The sequence below is a fragment of the Oncorhynchus clarkii genome, chromosome 7 (assembly GCF_045791955.1).
Source record: "Oncorhynchus clarkii lewisi isolate Uvic-CL-2024 chromosome 7, UVic_Ocla_1.0, whole genome shotgun sequence".
NCBI classification, from domain to species: domain Eukaryota; kingdom Metazoa; phylum Chordata; class Actinopteri; order Salmoniformes; family Salmonidae; genus Oncorhynchus; species Oncorhynchus clarkii.
This window is the reverse complement of record NC_092153.1, coordinates 6312753-6338473: the sequence shown is the minus strand read 5'-3', so window position 1 is coordinate 6338473 and position 25721 is coordinate 6312753. Positions and strand designations below refer to the sequence as shown.

The following is a 25721-nucleotide window of genomic DNA, read 5'->3' as shown; positions in this document are numbered from 1 at the left end:
TATTGTGATATGGATTCAAACCATCTCTACTGCATGGAAAGAAGATTTTGGGCATATGCCGAGATATCTGGTTATCGGTTTTGATTGAACAATTGGCTCTGCATTTTACCAGTGTTTGACTACCAGGTTCACGCGATTGAACTGGGGACTGAGTTTTACCGCAGAGGTTTACTGTTGTGTTAACCACAGAGAGAGCAGGTCTAGTTTTACTGTAGTGTTTAACCACAGAGAGCAGGTCTAGTTTTACTGTAGTGTTTAACCACAGAGAGAGCAGGTCTAGTTTTACTGTAGTGTTTAACCACAGAGAGAGCAGGTCTAGTTTTACTGTAGTGTTTAACCACAGAGAGCAGGTCTAGTTTTACTGTAGTGTTTAACCACAGAGAGAGCAGGTCTAGTTTTACTGTAATGTTTAACCACAGAGAGCAGGTCTAGTTTTACTGTAGTGTTTAACCACAGATAAAGCAGGTCTAGTTTTACTGTAGTGTCTAACCACAGAGAGAGCAGGTCTAGTTTTACTGTAGTGTGTAACCACAGAGAGCAGGCCTAGTTTTACTGTAGTGTTAACCACAGAGAGAGCAGGTCTAGTTTTACTGTAGTGTTAACCACAGAGAGAGCAGGTCTAGTTGTACTGTAGTGTTTAACCACAGAGAGCAGGTCTAGTTGTACTGTAGTGTCTAACCACAGAGAGCAAGTCTAGTTTTACTGTAGTGTTTAACCACAGAGAGCAGGTCTAGTTTTACTGTAGTGTTTAACCACAGAGAGAGCAGGTCTAGTTGTACTGTAGTGTTTAACCACAGAGAGAGCAGGACTAGTTGTACTGTAGTGTTTAACCACAGAGAGAGCAGGACTAGTTTTACTGTAGTGTTTAACCACAGAGAGAGCAGGTCTAGTTTTACTGTAGTGTTTAACCACAGAGAGAGAGCAGGTCTAGTTTTACTGTAGTGTTTAACCACAGAGAGAGCAGGTCTAGTTTTACTGTAGTGTTTAACCACAGAGAGAGCAGGTCTAGTTTTACTGTAGTGTTTAACCACAGAGAGCAGGTCTAGTTGTACTGTAATGTTTAACCACAGAGAGAGCAGGTCTAGTTTTACTGTAGTGTTTAACCACAGAGAGAGCAGGTCTAGTTTTACTGTAGTGTTTAACCACAGAGAGAGCAGGTCTAGTTTTACTGTAGTGTTTAACCACAGAGAGCAGGTCTAGTTGTACTGTAGTGTTTAACCACAGAGAGAGCAGGTTTAGTTTTACTGTAATGTTTAACCACAGAGAGCAGGTCTAGTTTTACTGTAGTGTTTAACCACAGATAAAGCAGGTCTAGTTTTACTGTAGTGTCTAACCACAGAGAGAGCAGGTCTAGTTTTACTGTAGTGTGTAACCACAGAGAGCAGGTCTAGTTTTACTGTAGTGTTAACCACAGAGAGAGCAGGTCTAGTTTTACTGTAGTGTTAACCACAGAGAGAGCAGGTCTAGTTGTACTGTAGTGTTTAACCACAGAGAGCAGGTCTAGTTGTACTGTAGTGTCTAACCACAGAGAGCAAGTCTAGTTTTACTGTAGTGTTTAACCACAGAGAGCAGGTCTAGTTTTACTGTAGTGTTTAACCACAGAGAGAGCAGGTCTAGTTGTACTGTAGTGTTTAACCACAGAGAGAGCAGGACTAGTTGTACTGTAGTGTTTAACCACAGAGAGAGCAGGACTAGTTTTACTGTAGTGTTTAACCACAGAGAGAGCAGGACTAGTTTTACTGTAGTGTTTAACCACAGAGAGAGAGCAGGTCTAGTTTTACTGTAGTGTTTAACCACAGAGAGAGCAGGTCTAGTTTTACTGTAGTGTTTAACCACAGAGAGAGCAGGTCTAGTTGTACTGTAGTGTTTAACCACAGAGAGAGCAGGACTAGTTGTACTGTAGTGTTTAACCACAGAGAGAGCAGGACTAGTTTTACTGTAGTGTTTAACCACAGAGAGAGCAGGTCTAGTTTTACTGTAGTGTTTAACCACAGAGAGAGAGCAGGTCTAGTTTTACTGTAGTGTTTAACCACAGAGAGAGCAGGTCTAGTTTTACTGTAGTGTTTAACCACAGAGAGAGCAGGTCTAGTTTTACTGTAGTGTTTAACCACAGAGAGCAGGTCTAGTTGTACTGTAATGTTTAACCACAGAGAGAGCAGGTCTAGTTTTACTGTAGTGTTTAACCACAGAGAGCAGGTCTAGTTGTACTGTAATGTTTAACCACAGAGAGCAGGTCTCTCCTCCTGCCCTTGGCACGGCCCTCTCACCTGAAGGTAAATGTTTATGACTGGCTCCTCATTAAAACAGAGGCCATTAATGGGCCCAATTAAAACAATGGTTTCATCTCACACCAAATGAAACCCGGCCCTGTTTATTGGGGCTGGGGATAATGGAATCTGAGACTGAGGGAAGAGGGATGTGTTGTTAACCCTGTCCTGCCCAAACTAGATGGACACAATGGGATCATCTCTGATAACTTGTCTCTTGATTCTTAACATTAATAAGTCCTTGGAAGGAGGATATATTCACAGACATGTTTGTCATTTGTGAGGGATCTTTACTAGTACTGCCATGCAGCTTTGTACCCATTTCCAGAAAGTTCAACTCACTCAATAAAAAAGTTAAACTTGGAGAATAGAAGTCTATGAAGTTGCATTTTCTAGTTGTTAGAGTTTGTAAAAGGAGCATTCCCCTCCGTCTGAGAGATGTATATTTGAACAGCTGAACTCCTACGAGGCCCCTCCCCCTACCCTCCGGTGGGCCGGATCAATGGCCTCAATCACCACGGAGATGACGGAACGTTTGAATATCCCTCCCTGATTGGGCCAGAGCGCTGGGCCTGGGGATCGATAGGAGGCAGCTGAGCACCCATTGATTGGCATTGCCCTTTTCAATAACACTGATAGCCCGCTCTCTCTCCTCTCTCTCTCCTGTATAATAATTGTGAAATAATCACTGGAGCTGTTAGCAGGTAAGGGGTGTGTGTGGAAGGCGGACAGGGGCTCTGCTGTGGACCAGATAGATAGGAGATTCACAGACAGGGCTGCTGGAGCTGCCTGCGTCAGCATTATGAGGAATAATGGACTGTTCTGGTCTGAACCATTAGCTAGTGTTCTCTCTCTTTCTTCTCTCTCCATTTCTCACTCTCGTTCTCTCTTGTATCCATCTCTTCCTTCGATTAGTTGGTCTAGCTCTCTCTCTCTTCTCTTTCCATTTCTCTTTCTTTTATTCTCTCTCTTTTTTCTATTAGGTTGTCTAGCCTGCTATGTGTCTCCGTTGGGAGAAGAGACCCTCTGAATGATGGCTGTGTTGTGTTGTTGCAGTGGCCCAGAAGATCGTGGCGACCAGGAAGAAGCAGCAGCTGTCCATTGGTCCGTGCAAGTCCCTCCCCAACTCCCCTAGCCACTCCTCTGTGTGTTCTGCACAGGTGGCAGCAGCAGTACACATCAGCCAGGTAGGTACACACACACACACACACACAAATACATTTACCGACAGACACAATTTACTGACACACAAACAAAATGGCCACATTGAGGTTCTTGACTACATTCCCTTGTCCATATTTGTTCTTCCTCCCTCTTCCTCTGTCAGCGGTGTGCTGTAAGATGCTTCTCCCAGCAGCAGCTGCATCTCTCTTTTACCATGCACACACACACACACCGTTTACCACTCTGTCGTGTCTTCGACTCTGTCGTGTCTTCGATCCTCACACACACACACCGTTTACCACTCTGTCGTGTCTTCGACTCTGTTGTGTCTTCGACCCACACACACACACACACACACACCGTTTACCACTCTGTCGTGTCTTCGATCCTCACACACACACACCGTTTACCACCTTGTCGTGTCTTCGATCCACACACACACACACACCGTTTACCACCCTGTCGTGTCTTCGATCCACACACACACACACCGTTTACCACCCTGTCGTGTCTTCGATCCACACACACACACACGCACACACACCGTTTACCACCCTGTCGTGTCTTCGATCCACACACACACACACCGTTTACCACACTGTAGTGTTTTCGATCCACAGCGCTCAGTCCCCCATCGATTTGTCATTAAGCCAGCATCATTCAGCTTGTCTCCGTAGCCCAGCTCATCCCCTGAGAATCAGGGTTGTTTTCACAAAGTAACAGTACTTTCCTGATGCAGAATGGCCCTCAGTGTGTCTTCAATGCTACCCATAATCCTCTCCCAAGCTGGGGCTCTTGTTGTACAGTAGAGTGTTAAGGAATCTAGGAGGAATGGTAGAGGTTATGAGTGACACAGATCTAGTGTATGTTATTATGAAGAGGATATACTGTACCAGCTGTATACTAGTGTAGTGTCTGTTATTATGAAGGGGGGATGCAGTATACTAGTGTAGTGTCTGTCATTATGAAGAGGAGATACTGTATACTAGTGTAGTGTCTGTTATTATGAAGGGAGGATGCTGTATACTAGTGTAGTGTCTGTTATTATGAAGGGGGGATGCTGTATACTAGTGTAGTGTCTGTTATTATGAAGGGGGGATGCTGTATACTAGTGTAGTGTCTGTTATTATGAAGGGGGGATGCTGTATACTAGTGTAGTGTCTGTTATTATGAAGGGGGATGCTGTATACTAGTGTAGTGTCTGTTATTATGAAGGGAGATGCTGTATACTAGCGTAGTGTCTGTTATTATGAAGGGGGGATGCTGTATACTAGTGTAGTGTCTGTTATTATGAAGGGGGATGCTGTATACTAGTGTAGTGTCTGTTATTATGAAGGGAGATGCTGTATACTAGCGTAGTGTCTGTTATTATGAAGGGGGGATGCTGTATACTAGTGTAGTGTCTGTTATTATGAAGGGGGGATGCTGTATACTAGTGTAGTGTCTGTTATTATGAAGGGGGATGCTGTATACTAGTGTAGTGTCTGTTATTATGAATGCTGTATACTAGTGTAGTGTCTGTTATTATGAAGGAGGGATGCTGTATACTAGTGTAGTGTCTGTTATTATGAAGGAGGGATGCTGTACCAGCTGTATGTTCAACTTTCTCTCTTTCTCACTATCACACTTTTTTATATTGTTCTGTCTCTTTCTCTCTGTTTATTCTCATCCATAATACACTCATTCTTTCTGAACTAAGTTAGTGTTACCAATACAGTACATAGAAGTGTGTGTGTCTCTGTAGCAGACCAGTAATGGCGGCAGCCTGAGTGACTACTCCTCGTCAGTCCCCTCCACCCCCAGCACCAGTCAGAAGGAGCTACGCATCGACGTCCCCCAGACCACCAACACCCCCACGCCCGTCCGCAAGCAGTCCAAACGCCGCTCCAACCTCTTTACTGTGAGCCCAAATACACACACACACACACACACACACACACACACACACACACACACACACACACACACACACACACACAGGACCTCTTCTTCTTCACTGGGAGCCCAGACACACACACACACACACACAGGACATCTACTTCTTCACTGTGAGCCCAGATACACACACACACACACACACACACACACACACACACACACACACACACAGGACCTCTTCTTCTTCACTGGGAGCCCAGACACACACACACACACACAGGACATCTACTTATTCACTGTGAGCCCAGATACACACACACACACACACACACACGACATCTACTTCTTCACTGTGAGCCCAGATACACACACACACACACACACACACACACACATAGGACATCTACTTCTTCACTGTGAGCCCAGATACACACACACACACACAGGACATCTACTTCTTCACTGTGAGCCCAGATACACACACACACACACACACACTCACACATACACACACTCACACACTCACACACAGGACATCTACTTCTTCACTGTTGACTATGTATTATTAGATGTTTAAACGATGGATGTTAAATACATACAAAATGATCTAAAGGACTTTTAAATGGTAAATGGCTTAGTGAGAATCTACGGGCCACAGGGAAGGTTGTATGTGACCACCTTCTAGAATGTACAGACACATGCATCATGTCCACTTCCCAGTTCCTTAGCAACTTAGAGAGAGGTCAACAACTGGGTCAAGTTGACTCATAGACACAATAATAACCCCAGTCACCTCTAGCAGCCATTAGACAAGGCCTGTTATGTGGAGACTAGAAGAGGTCTGTAACAGACCTTAGTTCAGGCTCCTCGTTCAGACACTTTAGAGGGCCTAACTCAGGGCCTCTGTAACCCCTACTTGTTCTCCTATCTCCTTCTCCACAGTCTCGGAAGGCCAGCGAGCCAGACAGGGACAAGAAAGGACTGGAGGGCCGAGCGGACAGCATTGGAAGCGGCCGTGCTATTCCAATTAAGCAGGTATGATCAGATCTGGCCCTCGCCTGGCCAGCCGGCTGCTACGGGGATAATTAGGGTCCGGCTGCGCCGCCGTATTGCTGATTTCCCGGAGAACGAGGGCTGCCTGTGATCAGAGCGTGAAGCCCAGACACAGCCAGGCTCTCTCCGTTTGATGCCTTCTCCTTGATTAACAGCGAAAGCACACACTTGACATCAATTAGAGTTGGGGGTCCTCCTGGGTATTGAAATGAGATCATTAGTATAAGGAGCGGGACGGGATTTCACTCTCACTTTCTTTCACTCTCCCCTCTGTCCCCCCCACTGCCCCCATCCCTCTCTCCTTGTCCAAAAAGAAAGAGGGGAGAGATGGTGAGAGGGGGAAGAGGCTGAGGATGGTTAATGAAGTACAGTCTGCCGGCTGGCATATGGTCCTCCACTTCCCTCTTCCTCTACGTGCTTTTCAAAGCCCTGCCTTTTCCTGTGTGGCTGTGTAGCCGAGCGCTTTGATTGGGGCATCGGCAGGGGGGTGGGGAGGGAGGTGGAGAGGAAGGGGAGGGGTATCAAACCAGAGTGCTCAAGAGCCCCCCCCCCTCCCCACACTGTAATTGTGGAGAGATTGTTTGAGTTGGCCTTAATTTGTCGCAAACAAGCATGGAGCGAACCACGGAGGGGGGGGGGGGCCGCCATCTCCTGTGAGCAGCTTCAACTGGAGTATAAGGAAATCAGCCAATTAGCGTGTGCTAATCACGGCCTCTCATATCAGCACGGAGGCCTCGTTTGTAATCCACTAATGAACAAATTGCATCTCTGATTAGGGGCCTCCTTTCAACGATGCGCTGCATTTGTTAGCAGCGCCGCGGTAGTTGTTAGTGCCGGGGCCGTGTCGCGCAGCTCGTCGAGGGAGACCGTGTCTCTGTGGTGCTGCTGCGCAAGGAGGCCCCCGCTGGGGCAGCACAGCAGAGAGCAGAGTAAATTGTCTTGTCCCCTCAATCAGGGACGACATGATGTTTACTTGCGAGATGTTTACATGTATCCCCATACTCCCCACAGGAAGGAAATATCACTTTGAAGTAGCAACGGGGTCCTGTGTTATTCCCCAGCTGTCCAGTTAGCATGGACATCATAGCCTCTGATAGTGTTGCTCCTCTCTGAACACTGATGGGAGCCTCTCGTCAATCAGGATGGTCTATTAGTCACATAACCCAGTCTGCCATTCAGTCCTGTCTATATGTAGACAGTATAGCAGCAGAGCTTCATGTAATTGACCTATGCATCCTATCTATGGTTAGCAGTGGTTTTAGTCTGCGGTGTGGCGGTAAACGGGGGAGGACGTGGAACTGGAGGTGACTCAGAGGAGAGAGCCCAGGCACATACTCATTATGGTTTTTGAGCAGCAGAACAGAACACAGCTGTGTGTGTGTGTGTGTGTGTGTGTGTGTGTGTGTGTGTGTGTGTGTGTGTGTGTGTGTGTGTGTGTGAGAGAGAGAGCTTATCTCCGTGGAAACGACAATGACGATGTTGTGCTTTCTATAAGGATTAATGTTGAACTACTTGTCAAACATTTCTCATGTGATGAAGATGGATTGGATGAGCTGCGATACAGTGCCAGATATGTATGTATGTTCTCCTGTCCCTGTAGAAGAGCCTCTCTCTCACTCACACGTCGTCTCTGTCTGTCTGGCAGAAGTAGAATCCTCCTGGGTCCAGCCACTCAATTTGCATAACTCCTGTCAAGTCAATGGCTGATAATGATGTACAAATGAAGAGGGCCATATACACATGTCACTGGTGGCAGATGGGAGGTGTGGCGTTAGCTGTGTGTGTGTGTGTGTGTGTGTGTGTGGATGGATGAGTGTTTTAGAAAGATGACGTAGACCAACAGTCTTAAAGAACCCTCTATCATTGTATGGGTTCGGCTGTGTCCTCTGTTGAGTCGCCCATTGTTTCCCCAACATGAGACATGGTGAGCCAGGCCCGGCACGACCACACACCCTCAGCCCACCTGACAGCTGCCAGCCCCAGACAGACCGAGGTTGGAGAGTAACACGTAGCCGGTAGCGCTCCGAGGCATCAGGCCACTGCTGCTTCCCTGTTTGGAGCTGGATGTTAATTGATTTGATCATTCCCCGTGGTCTTTCCTCTTGGAGAATGTGTATCTCTGTATGTGTCTCTCCATCTCCCCTCCTGCCTCTGTGTTGGCTGCAGGCAGACCTGTTCCCTAATTAGACTGTGTGTGGAGATGGCAGCAGCTTAGCTACCTGCCTCCCCATTAGCACTCCGTTTACACTCCATTTTAATGAGTGCTGCTGAGTCTGACTCCTCCCTCCACACACCACCTCACCTTGTAGAACACGTTCAGACCTGCTCCACAGTCTGCTAGGACTCCATACATGCCAGCTCTCCCTCAGAGGGCTAACAACACAACTCATTCACTGAGAGGACGTGTTCCCTGACTGGCTCGTTTTGGTTGTCCTTCCTTGTCTGTGTGTTGAAGAGGGGAGGAAGGGGACAGTCTTTAGTTGAATCACTTTGGCAGATGTCTGCTTCTGTTAGGTTGGCAGAGTCGCGCGGCGGCTCCTTAAAGGTGCAGTAATAATCGGTGGTCAATTAAACACGCGATGATGATGAGGAGGATGATGATGAATGTTATTATGAATCAGTGGTGTCAACAGCAACGCTGTGGGGTTTTGGCATCAGACCGTAACATGTTCAGAAACTACAGGTAAAGGGCCCTTTGCTATAAATATGGGTGACTTGTGTGAGATCATTTGACTTGACATATGGAAGATAATTAGGGTAAACAGTAGAGAACGACAGATATGGGTTTTTAAGCGCCGATACCAATTTTTGGGGGTCAAGGACACCGATGGCTGATTATTTTAGGCCGATAATCAATCTGATGACATTGGAGCATTTTGATGAGAAATGTTCCCAGAGACAACCATGTGTGCAATAACAAATCAATTATACAACCATACAGTCAATTAGACTTGATCAATTTAACTACCCAACAACATAAAGGTGATGAATCATGTATTTGAATGGTCAGTCTCTTGATAAACTGGGTACAATAAGATGGCTTAGGTCTACTCCTAATACAGGTGGATTCATATTCAATAGGAGTGTATGCCTGCGTTGAGCTCGTGTTGGCTGATTCCAATGGTGTTTGGGGTTACAGGTGACAATCTGTTTCCCTTTCATTTAGGCCTCCTGATAAATAACAATCTGTTTCCCTTTCATTTAGGCCTCCTGATAAATAACAATCTGTTTCCCTTTCATTTAGGCCTCCTGATAAATAACAATCTGTTTCCCTTTCATTTAGGCCTCCTGATAAATAACAATCTGTTTCCCTTTCATTTAGGCCTCCTGATAAATAACAATCTGTTTCCCTTTCATTTAGGTCTCCTGATAAATAACATTCTGTTTCCCTTTCATTTAGGCCTCCTGATAAATAACAATCTGTTTCCCTTTCATTTAGGCCTCCTGATAAATAACCATCTGTTTCCCTTTCATTTAGGCCTCCTGATAAATAACAATCTGTTTCCCTTTCATTTAGGCCTCCTGATAAATAACAATCTGTTTCCCTTTCATTTAGGCCTCCTGATAAATAACATTTTCATAGAAGTAGCCTATTGCTTTATTTGATCAAAATCTCCTTTAAGAGAAAAGACACCACTTGCTTGTCATGTAGCCAGGCAGTAGGTACTATTCTTCTTTTAGGATAATATAACAGTCCCTCAACGCTGTTGAGGGTTTTGTTGCCTCAATACAACTAGAAGGAATTGACATTTTAAACTATAAATGTAATAACATGTATATAAGAAAACAATGTCAAGATGTTACTGTTCCCTCTGCTAAAATGTCCTGGAATGCAGCCCTTGGACAAGTCAAGATGTTACTGTTCCCTCTGCTAAAATGTCCTGGAATGCAGCCCTTGGACAAGTCAAGATGTTACTGTTCCCTCTGCTAAAATGTCCTGGAATGCAGCCCTTGGACAAGTCAAGATGTTACTGTTCCCTCTGCTAAAATGTCCTGGAATGCAGCCCTTGGACAAGTCAAGATGTTACTGTTCCCTCTGCTAAAATGTCCTGGAATGCAGCCCTTGGACAAGTCAAGATGTTACTGTTCCCTCTGCTAAAATGTCCTGGAATGCAGCCCTTGGACAAGTCAAGATGTTACTGTTCCCTCTGCTAAAATGTCCTGGAATGCAGCCCTTGGACAAGTCAAGATGTTACTGTTCCCTCTGCTAAAATGTCCTGGAATGCAGCCCTTGGACAAGTCAAGATGTTACTGTTCCCTCTGCTAAAATGTCCTGGAATGCAGCCCTTGGACAAGTCAAGATGTTACTGTTCCCTCTGCTAAAATGTCCTGGAATGCAGCCCTTGGACAAGTCAAGATGTTACTGTTCCCTCTGCTAAAATGTCCTGGAATGCAGCCCTTGGACAAGTCAAGATGTTACTGTTCCCTCTGCTAAAATGTCCTGGAATGCAGCCCTTGGACAAGTCAAGATGTTACTGTTCCCTCTGCTAAAATGTCCTGGAATGCAGCCCTTGGACAAGTGAACTGGAACAAAGTTTCGTTGTTGTCTGGCAAATATAATATACAGTAGGAGTCGGAAGTTTATATACACTTAGGATGAAGTCATTAAAACTTGTTTAACAACCACTCCACAAATTACTTGTTAACAAACTATAGTTTTGGCAAGTCGGTTAGGACATCTACTTTGTGCATGACACAAGTAATTGTTCCAACAATTGTTTACAGACAGATTATTTCACTTATAATTCACTGTATCACAATTCCAGTGGGTCAGAAGTTTACATACATTAAGTTGACTGTGTCTTTAATAATTAAACCGCTTGGAAAATTCCAGAAAATGATGTCATGGCTTTAGAAGCTTCTGATAGGCTAATTGACATCATTTGAGTCAATTGGAGGTGTACCTGTGGATGCATTTCAAGGCCTACCTTCAATCTCAGTGCCTCTTTGCTTGACATCATGGGAAAATCACACGAAATCAGACTTCAGAATCAAAATTGTAGACCTCCACAAGTCTGGTTCATCCTTGGGAGCAATTTCCAAACGCCTGAAGGTACCACGTTCATCTGTACAAACAATAGTACGCAAGTATAAACACCATGGGACCACGCAGCCGTCATACCGCTCAGGAAGGAGACGCGTTCTGTCTCCTAGAGATGAACGTACTTTGTTGTGAAAAGTGCAAATCAATCCCAGAACAACAGCAAAGGACCTTGTGAAGATGCTGGAGGAAACGGGTACAAACATATCTATATCCACAGTAAAACGACTCCTATATTGACATAACCTGAAAGGCCGGTCGTCAAAGAAGAAGCCGCTGCTCCAAAACCACCATAAAAAAAGCCAGACTACAGTTTGCAACTGCACATGGGGACAAAGATCGTACTTTTTGTACAAATGTCCTCTGGTCTGATGAAACAAAAATAGAACTGTTTGGCCATAATGGCCATTGCTATGTTTGAAGGAAATGGGGGAGGCTTTCAAGCCGAAGAACACCATCCCAGATGTGAAACACGGGGATGTCTGCATCATGTTGTGGTGGTGCTTTGCTGCAGGATAGACTGGAGAACATCCCAAAACAGATGGCATCATGAGGAATTGAAAAGTATGTGGATATATTGAATCAACATCTTAAGACATCAGTCAGGAAGTTAAAGCTAGGTCTTCCAAATGGACAATGACCCCAAGCATACTTCCAAAGTTGTGGCAAAATGGCTGAAGGACAACAAAGTTAAGGTATTGGAGCGGCCATCACAAAGCCCTGACCTCAGTCCTATAGAAAATGTCTGGGCAGAACTGAAAAAACTTGTGCGAGCAAGGAGGCCTACAAACCTGACTCAGTTACACCAGCTCTGTCAGGAGGAATGGGCCAACATTCACCCAACTTATTGTGGGAAGCTTGTGGAAGGCTACCTGAAACGTTTTACCCAAGTTAAACAATTTAAAGACAACGCTACCAAATACTAATTGAGTGTATGTTAACTTCTGACCCACAGGGAATGTGATGAAAGAAATAAAAGCTGAAATAAATCATTCTCTACTATTATTCTGACATTTCACATTCTTAAAATAAAGTGGTGATCCAAACTGACCTAAGACGGGGAATATTTACTAGGATTAAATGTCAGGAATTGTGAAAAACTGAGTTTAAATGTATTTGGCTAAGGTGTATGTAAACTTCCGACTTCAACTATCTAATAAGGTGAAAGAAGTATCATACCAACTCATTCATAGAATCCACCCTGTAAAGACCTTTATTATACACAGATTTAAAATAGATATTGATAACACGTGTATTTTGTGATTGTGACCCAGAGACTCATGACTATTTATTTTGGGACTGTTCTTATGTCAGAAGATTTTGGAGTGAAATAGATCATTTTATTTGAAAAGAAACGACTATTAATGTTCATCTGAGAGACTCTGATGTTCTCTTTTATTTTGATCCAAATGATATGGACCCTGATTTAACTTTCATTGTTAATTTGTTCATCTTTCATAGCAGATTCTTTATCCATAAAATGGAGTGGGCGGAGAACAAAATATTATTTTGAAACGATCAGTAAGTGTAAAAACAAAAAAGAAATACCATAAAACGTTTTGACAAATTGAAAATGAATCTCGATATGTAATCCCCCTGTCTGTTAGGTTTATGTACTCTTGTTTATATATTTCTGTTTGTCTGTTTTCTTCATAATAATCCAATAAAAACACGTAGCCAGGCAATTGTAACATGTGACAGTTTGGATGTGACAGTTGTGACAGTTTGTCACTAGAGGATCCTCAAGGACAGGCTAACTAGTAATGAGTGGGTAGCTACCCAGCAGCATAGAGGATCCTCAAGGACAGGCTAACTAGCAATGAGTGGGTAGCTACCCAGCAGCATAGAGGTTCCTCAAGGACAGGCTAACTAGCAATGAGTGGGTAGCTACCCAGCAGCATAGAGGATCCTCAAGGACAGGCTAACTAGCAATGAGTGGGTAGCTACCCAGCAGCATAGAGGTTCCTCAAGGACAGGCTAACTAGTAATGAGTGGGTAGCTACCCAGCAGCATAGAGGTTCCTCAAGGACAGGCTAACTAGTAATGAGTGGGTAGCTACCCAGCAGCATAGAGGTTCCTCAAGGACAGGCTAACTAGTAATGAGTGGGTAGCTACCCAGCAGCATAGAGGATCCTCAAGGACAGGCTAACTATCAATGAGTGGGTAGCTACCCAGCAGCATAGAGGATCCTCAAGGACAGGCTAACTAGCAATAAGTGGGTAGCTACCCAGCAGCATAGAGGTTCCTCAAGGACAGGCTAACTAGTAATGAGTGGGTAGCTACCCAGCAGCATAGAGGTTCCTCAAGGACAGGCTAACTAGCAATGAGTGGGTAGCTACCCAGCAGCATAGAGGTTCCTCAAGGACAGGCTAACTAGTAATGAGTGGGTAGCTACCCAGCAGCATAGAGGATCCTCAAGGACAGGCTAACTAGTAATGAGTGGGTAGCTACCCAGCAGCATAGAGGTTCCTCAAGGACAGGCTAACTAGTAATGAGTGGGTAGCTACCCAGCAGCATAGAGGTTCCTCAAGGACAGGCTAACTAGCAATGAGTGGCGCCGACTAGCAGGAGAGGCAAGTGCGCTCGGCTGTTAGGGGAAAATCGGCGGATGATCGTCGTTCTCGAAACAGATACGTGAATGTGTGTGTTTGCATGAATTGCGTTGGTGTGTGTGTTCTTGGAGCTCTCTCCCAGGACTACTGACTCCCCAGTGTAGTTTATTTTCTGTTAGCCCAGATCTCATTAGGATGGGCTGTTGTTCTGACTCCCCCTCAAGGTGACTAGAGTTTGTGTGTGGTGTGTGTGTGTGTGTGTGTGTGTGCGCACGATAAAGGCTGTGGAAGGAAGAAGATGCCTTCATTAGTTAGATGGTGCTCATTAAAACCTAACACACTGCTAGACTGGCCAAGCTAGGAGTTTTCAGCACACTGGACTTTTATAAAGAGGATGGGGTGGACTCCCACTCTGCAGCAATTAGACAACCCAAAGCCCCAGAGGTCCAGCTTTTCTCACGCACACACTCTGCGCTGAGTGTGGGTGTGACAGGGTCAGACGTGTCACCTAGCTACACGCGTCAGGCTGTCGTGGGTCCTCAAAACATGGCCTCCACTGTGGTATTTAACTGTGCAGACGCTCTTCTGCGAGACTTGTGACTTCAGTACCTCGTGGGATGTTTGTCTACAGCTTTATTGCTGTTTGGAACTTTTAAAATTATGTTTTCTGTTCTAGGTCCCGTGTGGCTCAGTTGGTAGAGCATGGCTCTTGCAACGCCAAGGTTGTGGGTTCAATTCCCACAAGGGAGCTGTACGGGGGGAACGTATAAAAATGTCTAAGTCGCTCTGGATAAGAGTGTCTGATAAAATTACTCAAATGTGACAAAAAAGATGAATGTAGTAGGGTCATGATGGGGTCAGTGACTGCTGCTATTACCGGGTATTTTACCCAGGATGCAACATGGCCATTCTAAGCGTCTTCTGTTAGGGGCTGAGGGCTTTTTTAAAAGGCGAGCGGACATCGGCAGCTTTGTTTACAGGCGTTGTTTACGGTGGCGTCTCTGCGGACATCTGCTCCACGCTCCTAATTAGCCCGTAATTACCGAAGAGATAGAGACACTCGCTTCGCCAACACATCTCTTTCAAATTAATTTACTGTTGACTTAGACACCGGGGCTGTTGACTTAGACACCGGGGCTGTTGACTTAGACACCGGGGCTGTTGGTCTAGACACCGGGGCTGTTGGCCTAGACACCGGGGCTGTTGGCCTAGACACCGGGGCTGTTGGCCTAGACACCGGGGCATGGAGCAGCAATAGGAGGTAGAGAAGGTTAATATGTGGTTCCTGGTTCATCCTAATAGTGAAATGTGGTCTTTCCACAGCTTCGTAGCCCAACTCATGTCATCTTGACATTCAATAGTCATTTGTCCGTCCCATCTACGTGTTAGCATACATGTCTAAATGCATATTCCTCTTTTATTTGGCCCTAAATACTTTCTTCCCCATTACAACTTCTCACAGGTTTGAGTTCAGATTTTTTTGGTTCATGTTTCAAATGAGTCCAAAAGCATTGACGCGTGTGGTTGGGGTTGGCTCCCTTTGTGAGGAGCTGATTAGTATCATGGTAGTAATTGCCTATAGTTGTAGAGAGTGGTGTAACATTAGATGAGCACAGGGCTGGGTGGTTTTGACAGTCTCCCCCTCTGCCTCCTCCCCTCTGAGGCCTGGTTCCTCTTAGTAAGGAGTTAAATTGGATGGTTAATTCGGCTGTTATTTACCCTGTAATTCATTAGTTTCGCCCTGCCATTGGCAGCGGGCAGGCTGTAATTTCACGCTTGGCAATAAAAGATGTCTCATAATCTGCTTCATTTAGCAGCCAAAGAATTTAATGAAATTAACGGCGTCTCCTAATTAAGACGGTGAATATTAAAGACCTGCTATCAAGGCCCTGTAACGAGTGGCGACGCGATCCGCCTTCCGCTGGGTTGGGAAAATATCATTTCCCGGGGAAAAGGTTGTCGCCGTGACGACCGCTCGGAGCTATTTTGGCCATGATGACATTTTTGTCATGCACACTAACCCCTGGAAATGAGATTTGAGGGGGTTGGTGGGTGGAGGGGGTTGTTCTTTTTAGTTTTGGAGAAATAATTAAATGAGAAGCACACCGGCATCAATCAGAGAAGCGTGGTGGCTTTTAGATTGTGTGATGGTTCTGATCCGGTTACAGTATTCTCTACTGAGCAGTAGACTTTCTGATTGATACAGAGTTGTTCTGTCTGAACACACTGGGACTCAAGTGTCCCAATGGTGACTTTGTTGGTTTATGGTGCATTCTGTTTGTGTGTCTGTTTCTGTATGCTAGACCTGATTCCCTCACTGATGGTAGTATCAGTCTTGGATTCGTTGTCTGTTTCTGTATGCTAGACCTGATTCCCTCACTGATGGTAGTATCAGTCTTGGATTCGTTGTCTGTTTCTACCCATCCTGTTGAGAAAGAAGTCTCTCTAAAGAGCTTCTTTAACAAGACTGATTAGACAGAAGAAAAATTGTCTTTGACCCCAGGGGCTTCTTTTAACTCGTTCAGGAAAGGAAAGAACGAATGTGTTTCTTTTCCACATCCTATCTTTTCCATCCATCCACCCTCTCTCTCTCTGTCAGAAACGCTAGCAGGGCGAGAGAGGCTTTATCTGCTAATGAATTGAGACTGCTGAAGTAAGGTTTGGATAATTGAGTTTCTAATTAATTACCCAGAACTCTTATCAGATAAATCAGTTGCTAGGCTACATCTCAAATGGCACCCTTTCCCCTACATAGTGCTCTGCTTTTGATAATAGCCCTATGGGCCCTGGTCAAACGTAGTGCACTATTTAGGGGTCATTTTTAGATGTAACCAGGGATAGAGGGAGCATTCTCTTCTTCGTTGGTATTTTATTTGATCTGGTTTTCACTGCTCCTTGCCCCGCTATGCTCCCCTGGGCCTGCCCTTTCCTGTCCTTGCCTCATCTACGCTGACCTTGTCATAAATGCCATGATAGAGTGTGTGTGTGTGTGTGTGTGTGTGTGTGTGTGTGTGTGTGTGTGTGTGTGTGTGTGTGTGTGTGTGTGTGTGTGTGTGTGTGTGTGTGTGTGTGTGTGTGTGTGTGTGTGTGTGTGTGTGTGTGTCAGCTGTTTGTTCACCTGCAACCTCATCTACGCTGACCTTGTCATAAATGCCATGATAGAGTGTGTGTGTGTGTGTGTGTGTGTGTGTGTGTCAGCTGTTTGTTCACCTGCAACCGTCCGACTGTGATGAGGTGAAAATCTGAGGCCCGAACCTACCTGCTAATATAGGAAATGCGCTGTAGGCTACAGTCCAAGACGGCACAATGATTTTTGACAGGGGGCGTGATTTAGATATGTTTCTGCTTATAATGTCTGACATTTTGGTAGGCTATTTGTTGGTCACCTTCTCTGTAATTAGATACAGGCAGCTTCTCCTCTGTCATACTGTATGTGGCCCTAGAAGACTACATAAACCCTTCTCTGTAATTAGATACCGGCAGCTTCTCCTCTGTCATACTGTATGTGGCCCTAGAAGACTACATAAACCCTTGCTCAGCAGAATGGCATAGATGTGTAGAAGGAATGCTTCAGTCTATTTGGCATCGGTAAAGTTGAACTCTGCAGGAGTTAATATTAAGGCTATGTGAGAGGTTATAGTCCTACAGTCAGTGTCCATTGAACCCATCTGAACAGTAGGCTACAGTTCCCTTGATGAGCCATAGGCCTATTTGACATTCCCGTCTCGTGACAGTCGAATTTGAATAGCGCCTCACAATCATCACACAAAACACAACAGAACAATCACAAACAACAAAATGTAGCCTATAAACTGCACAAGACGTTTACATTCTAAGGTATTGTTTTCTCTTTATTCACCCCACCCACCTGCCCTTCATTATCACAATATTTAATGACCCTAAACCCGACTGTGGGTTATGAGTCAACCCAGCATCAGTATTGTGTCAGCAATTCTCTCATGCCCATGTGTGGGTGTCTACCTACTTATGACAGTTTATTTAAAACATATATTATTTAAATAAAGGTTAACTAGGCAAGTCAGTTAAGAACAAATTCTTATTTACAATGACGGCCTACCAGAAGGCCTCCTGCGGGGGCGGGGGCCTGGGATTAAAATAAATACAATATAAATATAGGACAAAACACACATCACAACAACAGAGACATTATTATCTGCATGGGGGCAGATTCCATCATGGGCATTGCACCGTAGTAGCAATCTCTCCCACTTCCTCATTCAGCCTGTCTGTTAATGCCTTCTCTTAGAGTCAGACTAACCATTCTCTCCCACTTCCTCTTTCAGCCTGTCTGTTAATGCCTTCTCTTAGAGTCAGACAAACCATTCTCTCCCCTATGTCCCATTGATCAGGGTTATAGGGACATCACCATATCCTGGCCTGTATTCACACCACTGTCCTGCCCAGTGATGATTAATGGCCGATGGTGTGGTTTGGCTGGCAGACTGGACATCTCTGGCCAGATGGCCAACGCGATAGAGGAGTGTTCGAACAGAGCATTTCACAGAGGCATCACTCAAGACAAGCCTTAGCCAGCCCTGAGCCCTCCAAGCACCTCTTGACAGCCCCCAAGACAGGAGTTGCCTGTTTGGGAATGACACCCTTAATTTAGGCTCCTGTTCTCCAGGGACGCCCAAGAACAATGGGCCCCACCAGATCCCCCGGGGAGAGATGGTGCCTCTCAGGAGATGGGGCCTCCCCCCTATCACCCAACTGGGCCGGTTGTCAGTCCCGTCAAGGGTCCAAGGGAGGGTCTATTGTCTGGGGGAAAAAGGGGGATGATGGTGATTAGGGAGTTGATTAGTGTGTTTCAATAGAAAGGAAATGAACCTGGGGAAAGTTCTCTCCTTATCAGACTGTTTGTTTACAACTGAACGGCTCCACTGGCAGGTCTGCCTTGAGAGCTCTGACAATTACACCGTTGATAGTGCAGACCAAATGAGGGTGGCTATCGAAGGCAAAGAGAGGGAGGTTTTGATAGTGCAGACCAAATGAGGGTGGCTATCGAAGGCAAAGAGAGGGAGGTTTTGATAGTGCAGACCAAATGAGGGTGGCTATCGAAGGCAAAGAGAGGGAGGTTTTGATAGTGCAGACCAAATGAGGGTGGCTATCGAAGGCAAAGAGAGGGAGGTTTTGATAGTGCAGACCAAATGAGGGTGGCTATCGAAGGCAAAGAGAGGGAGGTTTTGATAGTGCAGACCAAATGAGGGTGGCTATCGAAGGCAAAGAGAGGGAGGTTTTGATAGTGCAGACCAAATGAGGGTGGCTATCGAAGGCAAAGAGAGGGAGGTTTTGATAGTGCAGACCAAATGAGGGTGGCTATCGAAGGCAAAGAGAGGGAGGTTTTGATAGTGCAGACCAAATGAGGGTGGCTATCGAAGGCAAAGAGAGGGAGGTTTTGAATGTTGATTGTTTTCTACATCACCATTTTGGACCTGAGTAAAATAAAATACACGCCTGTTTGTTGTAGGAACAGTTGTTGTGGTTCGAACGTGAACCGTTGAACTGTTATAATGAATGAATAATTGCGCCCTTGCTGCACGCTTTGAGGAAGCTTTTTCTCTCAAAAAAGGAATGAAGGACATCATCTCCTCAGCCCCCCAGGGCGGTCGACCTTTTCCTAAGCACTACCCACAATACTTCACAGTGCCTCTGTAGGAAGTGTCTCCGTAGCAACGAGGAAGACAAAGAGTATATCTGGGATGTATTTATTTCCTCCATTTATTCTTGTGCGTTGCGATCGGAAGACCTTGTGAGCTGTCAAGTCCCCCGGAGGTAAAACAGAGGAACGTGTGTGTCACTAGTGGACCGGGGAAGATGAATAATGAAAGATATTACCAATCCGGAGGGTGGACATGCCGTCCAATTAGCCTCCCCCTGCAAACTGATCGCTTGTCTTCTCCACGATGGATGGCTGAAATGAATATGCACACTTCTATCACAAACAGGGCCACACACAGAAGAAATATTGGCCACCTAGTTCACTCCCCAGTCTGTGACGCTTGGCCACCGCTGTCTCGCTCTACACCCCAAATCACTTTCAGGACTATCAGCTTGTACCTTTGGAAGTTGAGATCTGAGTTGAGAGGTGAAGCCATAACGGCCCTGATAAGATTGTCTCTTTTTAATAGTGATTCAACAGTGGTTGTTGTGACACCAACACACTGAGAGGAGGAACTGAGAAAGAAACTGCATCTCTCTGCAAATACACAGTATATCAAATTCATATGGTATCCTGCTCAGTTCAACATGGACCTGACTGCCTCTCTATTATGCCAGGAATCATTCTGTACTGCAGAGTAGAGCTGCTTATTGGCCAGGCCTCGTTGCTGTACTGTCTGTCGCTAGCTGCTCCCATTGCAGAGCCCTTTTATCATTGACAAGTGTGTTTTCAGGCACCTAGTTATGAGATATGCAGTCATTCCCAGGCGAGGTCGTTGATTCCTCTGCTTCCTCCTTTGTCCAAGCCAAGGGACACGACGAGGCCTTAATGAAATGTGAACAACGCCAGAGACACGGAAAGCAGGACTCTGTCTATCAAAGCGCCCGGCTGTCCATCTCTCTCTCTCGTCCATATCTTCCCCCCTCCACCCCCCGTTGCGTGCTAGTTAGTCTTTATCCCCTCATTCTCCTCTGCTGCCCGACTCTATTAATATCTCCCTGTCTGTGGGTGTTAACACCGCGTTAATGTGTTACAGGTCCAGTGAAGTGACACGCGCAGCAGTCCGGCTGTAATTGCTAATCAGCGGACAGTTATATCCCTCTCTTGCCTAATGAATTTGGCTGAAATGCAGCGTGGGTAGGCAGCCGCCCTGAAGGGTCAGTCAGCCACAGCTGATGTGTGGAGGAGAGAGGAGAGAGAAGGATGTTAACAGTCTTGGGTCGGTGCTAATGTGCCCGAAGAACACTTCAGTTTTTTCCGTCCGTTCGCTCAATACTTCTTGCTCACCACTGCTGGTTATGTTTCCGTCTCTCTCCCTCCAGTGTGTATATGGTCTCTTAGTTTAAGTGGTTTTCCTATCCGTTAAGGATCTTTGTTTCTCTGGTCAGGGAGTGTCACAGAAATGTAGTGGGGAGAGAGATCACATGTTGCATCTTTATTGTAAACGTGATTTCAGCATGGTGACGGCATTGAGTTGCAGCCCGTGGCATTCTATACGGTCTCCCTGTCTCAAGAGATTCTAGTTCCAGAAATCAGGGATACCACACGTCAATCCCATTCACCACCTATTGACAATGTGTCTTGTATTGGAAGATGAGATATGTGTTGTAAATTCAGTGATGACTACAGTAGATACTAGAGCGGTGGTTCCCAAAACCTTTTTCCTTCATGTCCCACCAGCTGAGGTGTCTTTTGAGTCATGTCCCACCAGCTGAGGTGTCTTTTGAGTCATGTCCCACCAGCTGAGGTGTCTTTTGAGTCATGACCCACCAGCTGAGGTGTCTTTTGAGTCATGTCCCACCAGCTGAGGTGTCTTTTGAGTCATGTCCCACCAGCTGAGGTGTCTTTTGAGTCATGACCCACCAGCTGAGGTGTCTTTTGAGTCATGTCCCACCAGCTGAGGTGTCTTTTGAGTCATGTCCCACCAGCTGAGGTGTCTTTTGAGTCATGTCCCACCAGCTGAGGTGTCTTTTGAGTCATGTCCCACCAGCTGAGGTGTCTTTTGAGTCATGTCCCACCAGCTGAGGTGTCTTTTGAGTCATGTCCCACCAGCTGAGGTGTCTTTTGAGTCATGTCCCACCAGCTGAGGTGTCTTTTGAGTCATGTCCCACCAGCTGAGGTGTCTTTTGAGTCATGTCCCACCAGCTGAGGTGTCTTTTGAGTCATGACCCACCAGCTGAGGTGTCTTTTGAGTCATGTCCCACCAGCTGAGGTGTCTTTTGAGTCATGTCCCACCAGCTGAGGTGTCTTTTGAGTCATGTCCCACCAGCTGAGGTGTCTTTTGAGTCATGTCCCACCAGCTGAGGTGTCTTTTGAGTCATGACTCACCAGCTGAGGTGTCTTTTGAGTCATGTCCCACCAGCTGAGGTGTCTTTTGAGTCATGTCCCACCAGCTGAGGTGTCTTTTGAGTCATGACTCACCAGCTGAATTGTCTTTTGAGTCATGTCCCACCAGCTGAGGTGTCTTTTGAGTCATGTCCCACCAGCTGAGGTGTCTTTTGAGTCATGTCCCACCAGCTTTGGTGTCTTTTGAGTCATGTCCCACCAGCTGAGGTGTCTTTTGAGTCATGTCCCACCAGCTGAGGTGTCTTTTGAGTCATGACCCACCAGCTGAATTGTCTTTTGAGTCATGTCCCACCAGCTGAGGTGTCTTTTGAGTCATGTCCCACCAGCTGAGGTGTCTTTTGAGTCATGACCCATCACAAGTGTTGTGGTGAAAACACATATCAAATAATAAGTAGAACATATCATCTTGGCAGCGGAGAGATAATGTTGCTGTTTCAAAGCAAATATCTTGCAATTCCACACATCCTTCCATGGAGCTGTATCTAGAAACAACCTAGATACATTTCGTCAAGCACAGTGGTTCCCAAACTGTGGGTCGCGATCCACAGGGGTCCAGGTGGGTTGCGGGATGACATTGTTTCTGCGTTGACAAAAATATACAAATAAAAATTTTTACTGCGTGAACAATGTCATCCCGCGACCCACCTGGACCCCTGTGGATCGCGACCCACAGTTTGGGAACCACTGTGCTTGACGAAATGTATCTGCATTATTGTGTGTTATCGTCCTCCTCACCCTGTCTCTCTCTGTATTCTCTCCTATAGGGCATGTATCTGCATTATTGTGTGTTGACCTCACCCTGTCTCTCTCTCTGTGTTCTCTCCTATAGGGCATATATCTGTATTATTGTGTGTTATCGTCCTCCTCACCCTGTCTCTCTCTGTATTCTCTCCTATAGGGCATGTATCTGCATTATTGTGTGTTGTCCTCACCCTGTCTCTCTCTCTGTGTTCTCTCCTATAGGGCATATATCTGTATGATTGTGTGTTGTCCTCACCCTGTCTCTCTCTGTGTTCTCTCCTATAGGGCATGTATATGTGTCCTCCTCACCCTGTCTCTCTGTGTTCTCTCCTATAGGGCATGTATCTGTGTCCTCCTCACCCTGTCTCTCTCTGTGTTCTCTCCTATAGGGCATGTATCTGTGTCCTCCTCACCCTGTCTCTCTCTGTGTTCTCTCCTATAGGGCATGTATCTGTGTCCTCCTCACCCTGTCTCTCTCTGTGTTCTCTCCTATAGGGCATGTATATGTGTCCTCCTCACCCTGTCTCTCTCTGTGTTCTCTCCTATAGGGCATGTATCTGTGTCCTCCTCACCCTGTCTCTCTCTGTGTTCTCTCCTATAGGGCATGTCTCTGTGTCCTCCTCACCCTGTCTCTCTCTGTGTTCTCTCCTATAGGGCATGTATCTGTGTCCTCCTCACCCTGTCTCTCTCTGTGTTCTCTCCTATAGGGCATGTCTCTGTGTCCTCCTCACCCTGTCTCTCTCTGTGTTCTCTCCTATAGGGCATGTATCTGTGTCCTCCTCACCCTGTCTCTCTCTGTGTTCTCTCCTATAGGGCATGTATCTGTGTCCTCCTCACCCTGTCTCTCTCTGTGTTCTCTCCTATAGGGCATGTATCTGTGTCCTCCTCACCCTGTCTCTCTCTGTGTTCTCTCCTATAGGGCATGCCTCTGTGTCCTCCTCACCCTGTCTCTCTCTGTGTTCTCTCCTATAGGGCATGTATCTGTGTCCTCCTCACCCTGTCTCTCTCTGTGTTCTCTCCTATAGGGCATGCTTCTGAAGAGGAGTGGCAAGACCCTAAACAAGGAGTGGAAAAAGAAGTATGTGACGTTGTGTGACAATGGCCTGCTCACATATCACCCCAGCCTGCACGTGAGTACCACCTGTCACACACACACACACACACACACTCGGAACATGAACACACACACACTATACATGAACACACATGTATCACTCATATTATACACACAGGTCACTCATGCTTGCACAAACATGCACACACACATCACACTCTGATGGAAGACTATACAGGCGGCGCCCGTTGATATGGTAACTCTAAGTCACGTCAGATTGTAGAATCTGGGGTTGGACGTTTTTTCTCCTGTTAGTTCCATTCTACCTGTCCAGCCCTGCTACAACCAGACCAGCTAGTTGGACAACTTTCTCTCTGATTATTACTGCACATCATCCCGATGACACTACCAACCACCTAACAATCCTGTTGTAACCTGTACCCCTCCAGTCTCCGTGTGGAACAACAGAGGTCACTGGAGTCAGCATCACTCAGTGTCTCTGTCGTCTGTCTGTCTGTCACTCTGCCCTCTGCTCTGGTTTTCTATCTAATGGTTCTATGTTACAGCAGCGGGTCTGTCCGCTTGTTCCCTGCGCTGCTAATCCATCAGCCACTGTGTTGGCCCATTAGCGGCAATGCTAAGCCCCTGTTTCCTCCTCCTCCTCTGCGTGTGTGTGTGTGTGTGTGTGTGTGCTTGTTGCAGCGGAGGCACACACCCACACAGAGCGAGCAACAATATTAATTAGAAAGCCCACATGGTCTGTTTGCACAGGGTTGACGTTGATGATGTGGAATAGCACCACTGTAATGGCCTGCTCTAATCGCCCGCCTGGCTGCTCTGTTGGCAAACACAGGACCACAACGTCCCCTCTCCTGGCCCTGATACCACTTTATATCACCACTATCCCTCCTTTCCCTCGCTCTTTACATCGTTCCCCCGGATTGCAATCAGGCCTTATTGTTAATTAGAATGGAAATCATTTTCCTAATGCCACACTGACTGGAGTCTAGACATACATGTAGATGGATGGGTAGAGGAGGCAAAGCGGAGGAGGCAAAATCAATTTGCTCTAATTTGATTGGGTTGGATTAGTGGCCCAGCTACTGCAGTGAAACAACCACAGGGGCAGAATGAGTGGAAGGTAAATGTAGGAAAACTAAATTGCTCGATAGCAACCTGAAGGAGAGCCGTAAAATATGATCAAATCTATTGAAAATCTCAAAGGTGTTGAGTCCCTGGGATGAGTCCTAACTTACTATTTTCACTACAAACGCACTCTCTCGCACACTCGCACACTCCCATACACACTCGCACACTCCCACACACACTCGCACACTCCCATACACACTCGCACACTCCCACACACACTCGCACACTCTCACACACACTTGCACACTCCCACACACACTCCCACACTCCCACACACACTCCCACACACACTCCCACACACACTCCCACACACACTCGCACACACACACTCGCACACTCCCACACACACTCGCACACTCCCACACGCACTCTCACACTCCCACACACACTCTCACACTCCCACACACACTCACACACGCACTTGCGCACTCACACACACACACACACACCTGCACCTCCAGCACCGAGCTGAGCAGGTTTTCCTGATCGTTGTGTATCTGCAGCACAGGCATCAATTACTGTGTTTGCGGAGGATAATAGAATCAAAGCCAATCAGCAACGCTCCTAATTGCCCGACTATGTGCAAAGAAATCACATTAATACAGCTAATTAAGTGGATGGCAATAGGATGCCATGTAATTGTCAGGAAAACTAGGAGTCACGTCAGAGAAACTGGTCCAAGTGTCAAGGAGTCCTTCAGTTGTTAGTTTGTGGTGTGACTGATGTCATCTGATCATGTCATATTTATTCACACTGTTTAGTTGTAGGGGACCTTGGGTGATTAAATGCTATTTTA

At 46.1% G+C, this 25721-nt stretch overlaps 1 protein-coding gene and 1 non-coding gene across 4 annotated transcripts in view; both read left to right on the top strand.

Annotated features, from left to right (window-relative positions):
• LOC139412768 (arf-GAP with GTPase, ANK repeat and PH domain-containing protein 1-like) overlaps positions 1-25721 on the top strand; it is a 189014-nt gene that overhangs the window by 86831 nt on the left and 76462 nt on the right. For 2 of the 3 annotated variants that reach the window (XM_071159467.1, XM_071159465.1), the window contains exons 7-10: positions 3324-3454; positions 5176-5331; positions 6252-6344; positions 23748-23852. In XM_071159467.1, the coding sequence (XP_071015568.1) occupies positions 3324-3454; positions 5176-5331; positions 6252-6344; positions 23748-23852 (485 nt within the window). The remainder of the gene's footprint in view (positions 1-3323; positions 3455-5175; positions 5332-6251; positions 6345-23747; positions 23853-25721) is intronic. The other variant, XM_071159466.1, reaches the window with a different exon arrangement.
• On the top strand, positions 14633-14704 carry trnaa-ugc (transfer RNA alanine (anticodon UGC)). Its single transcript has one exon. It is a non-coding gene; the product is annotated as a tRNA-Ala (tRNA).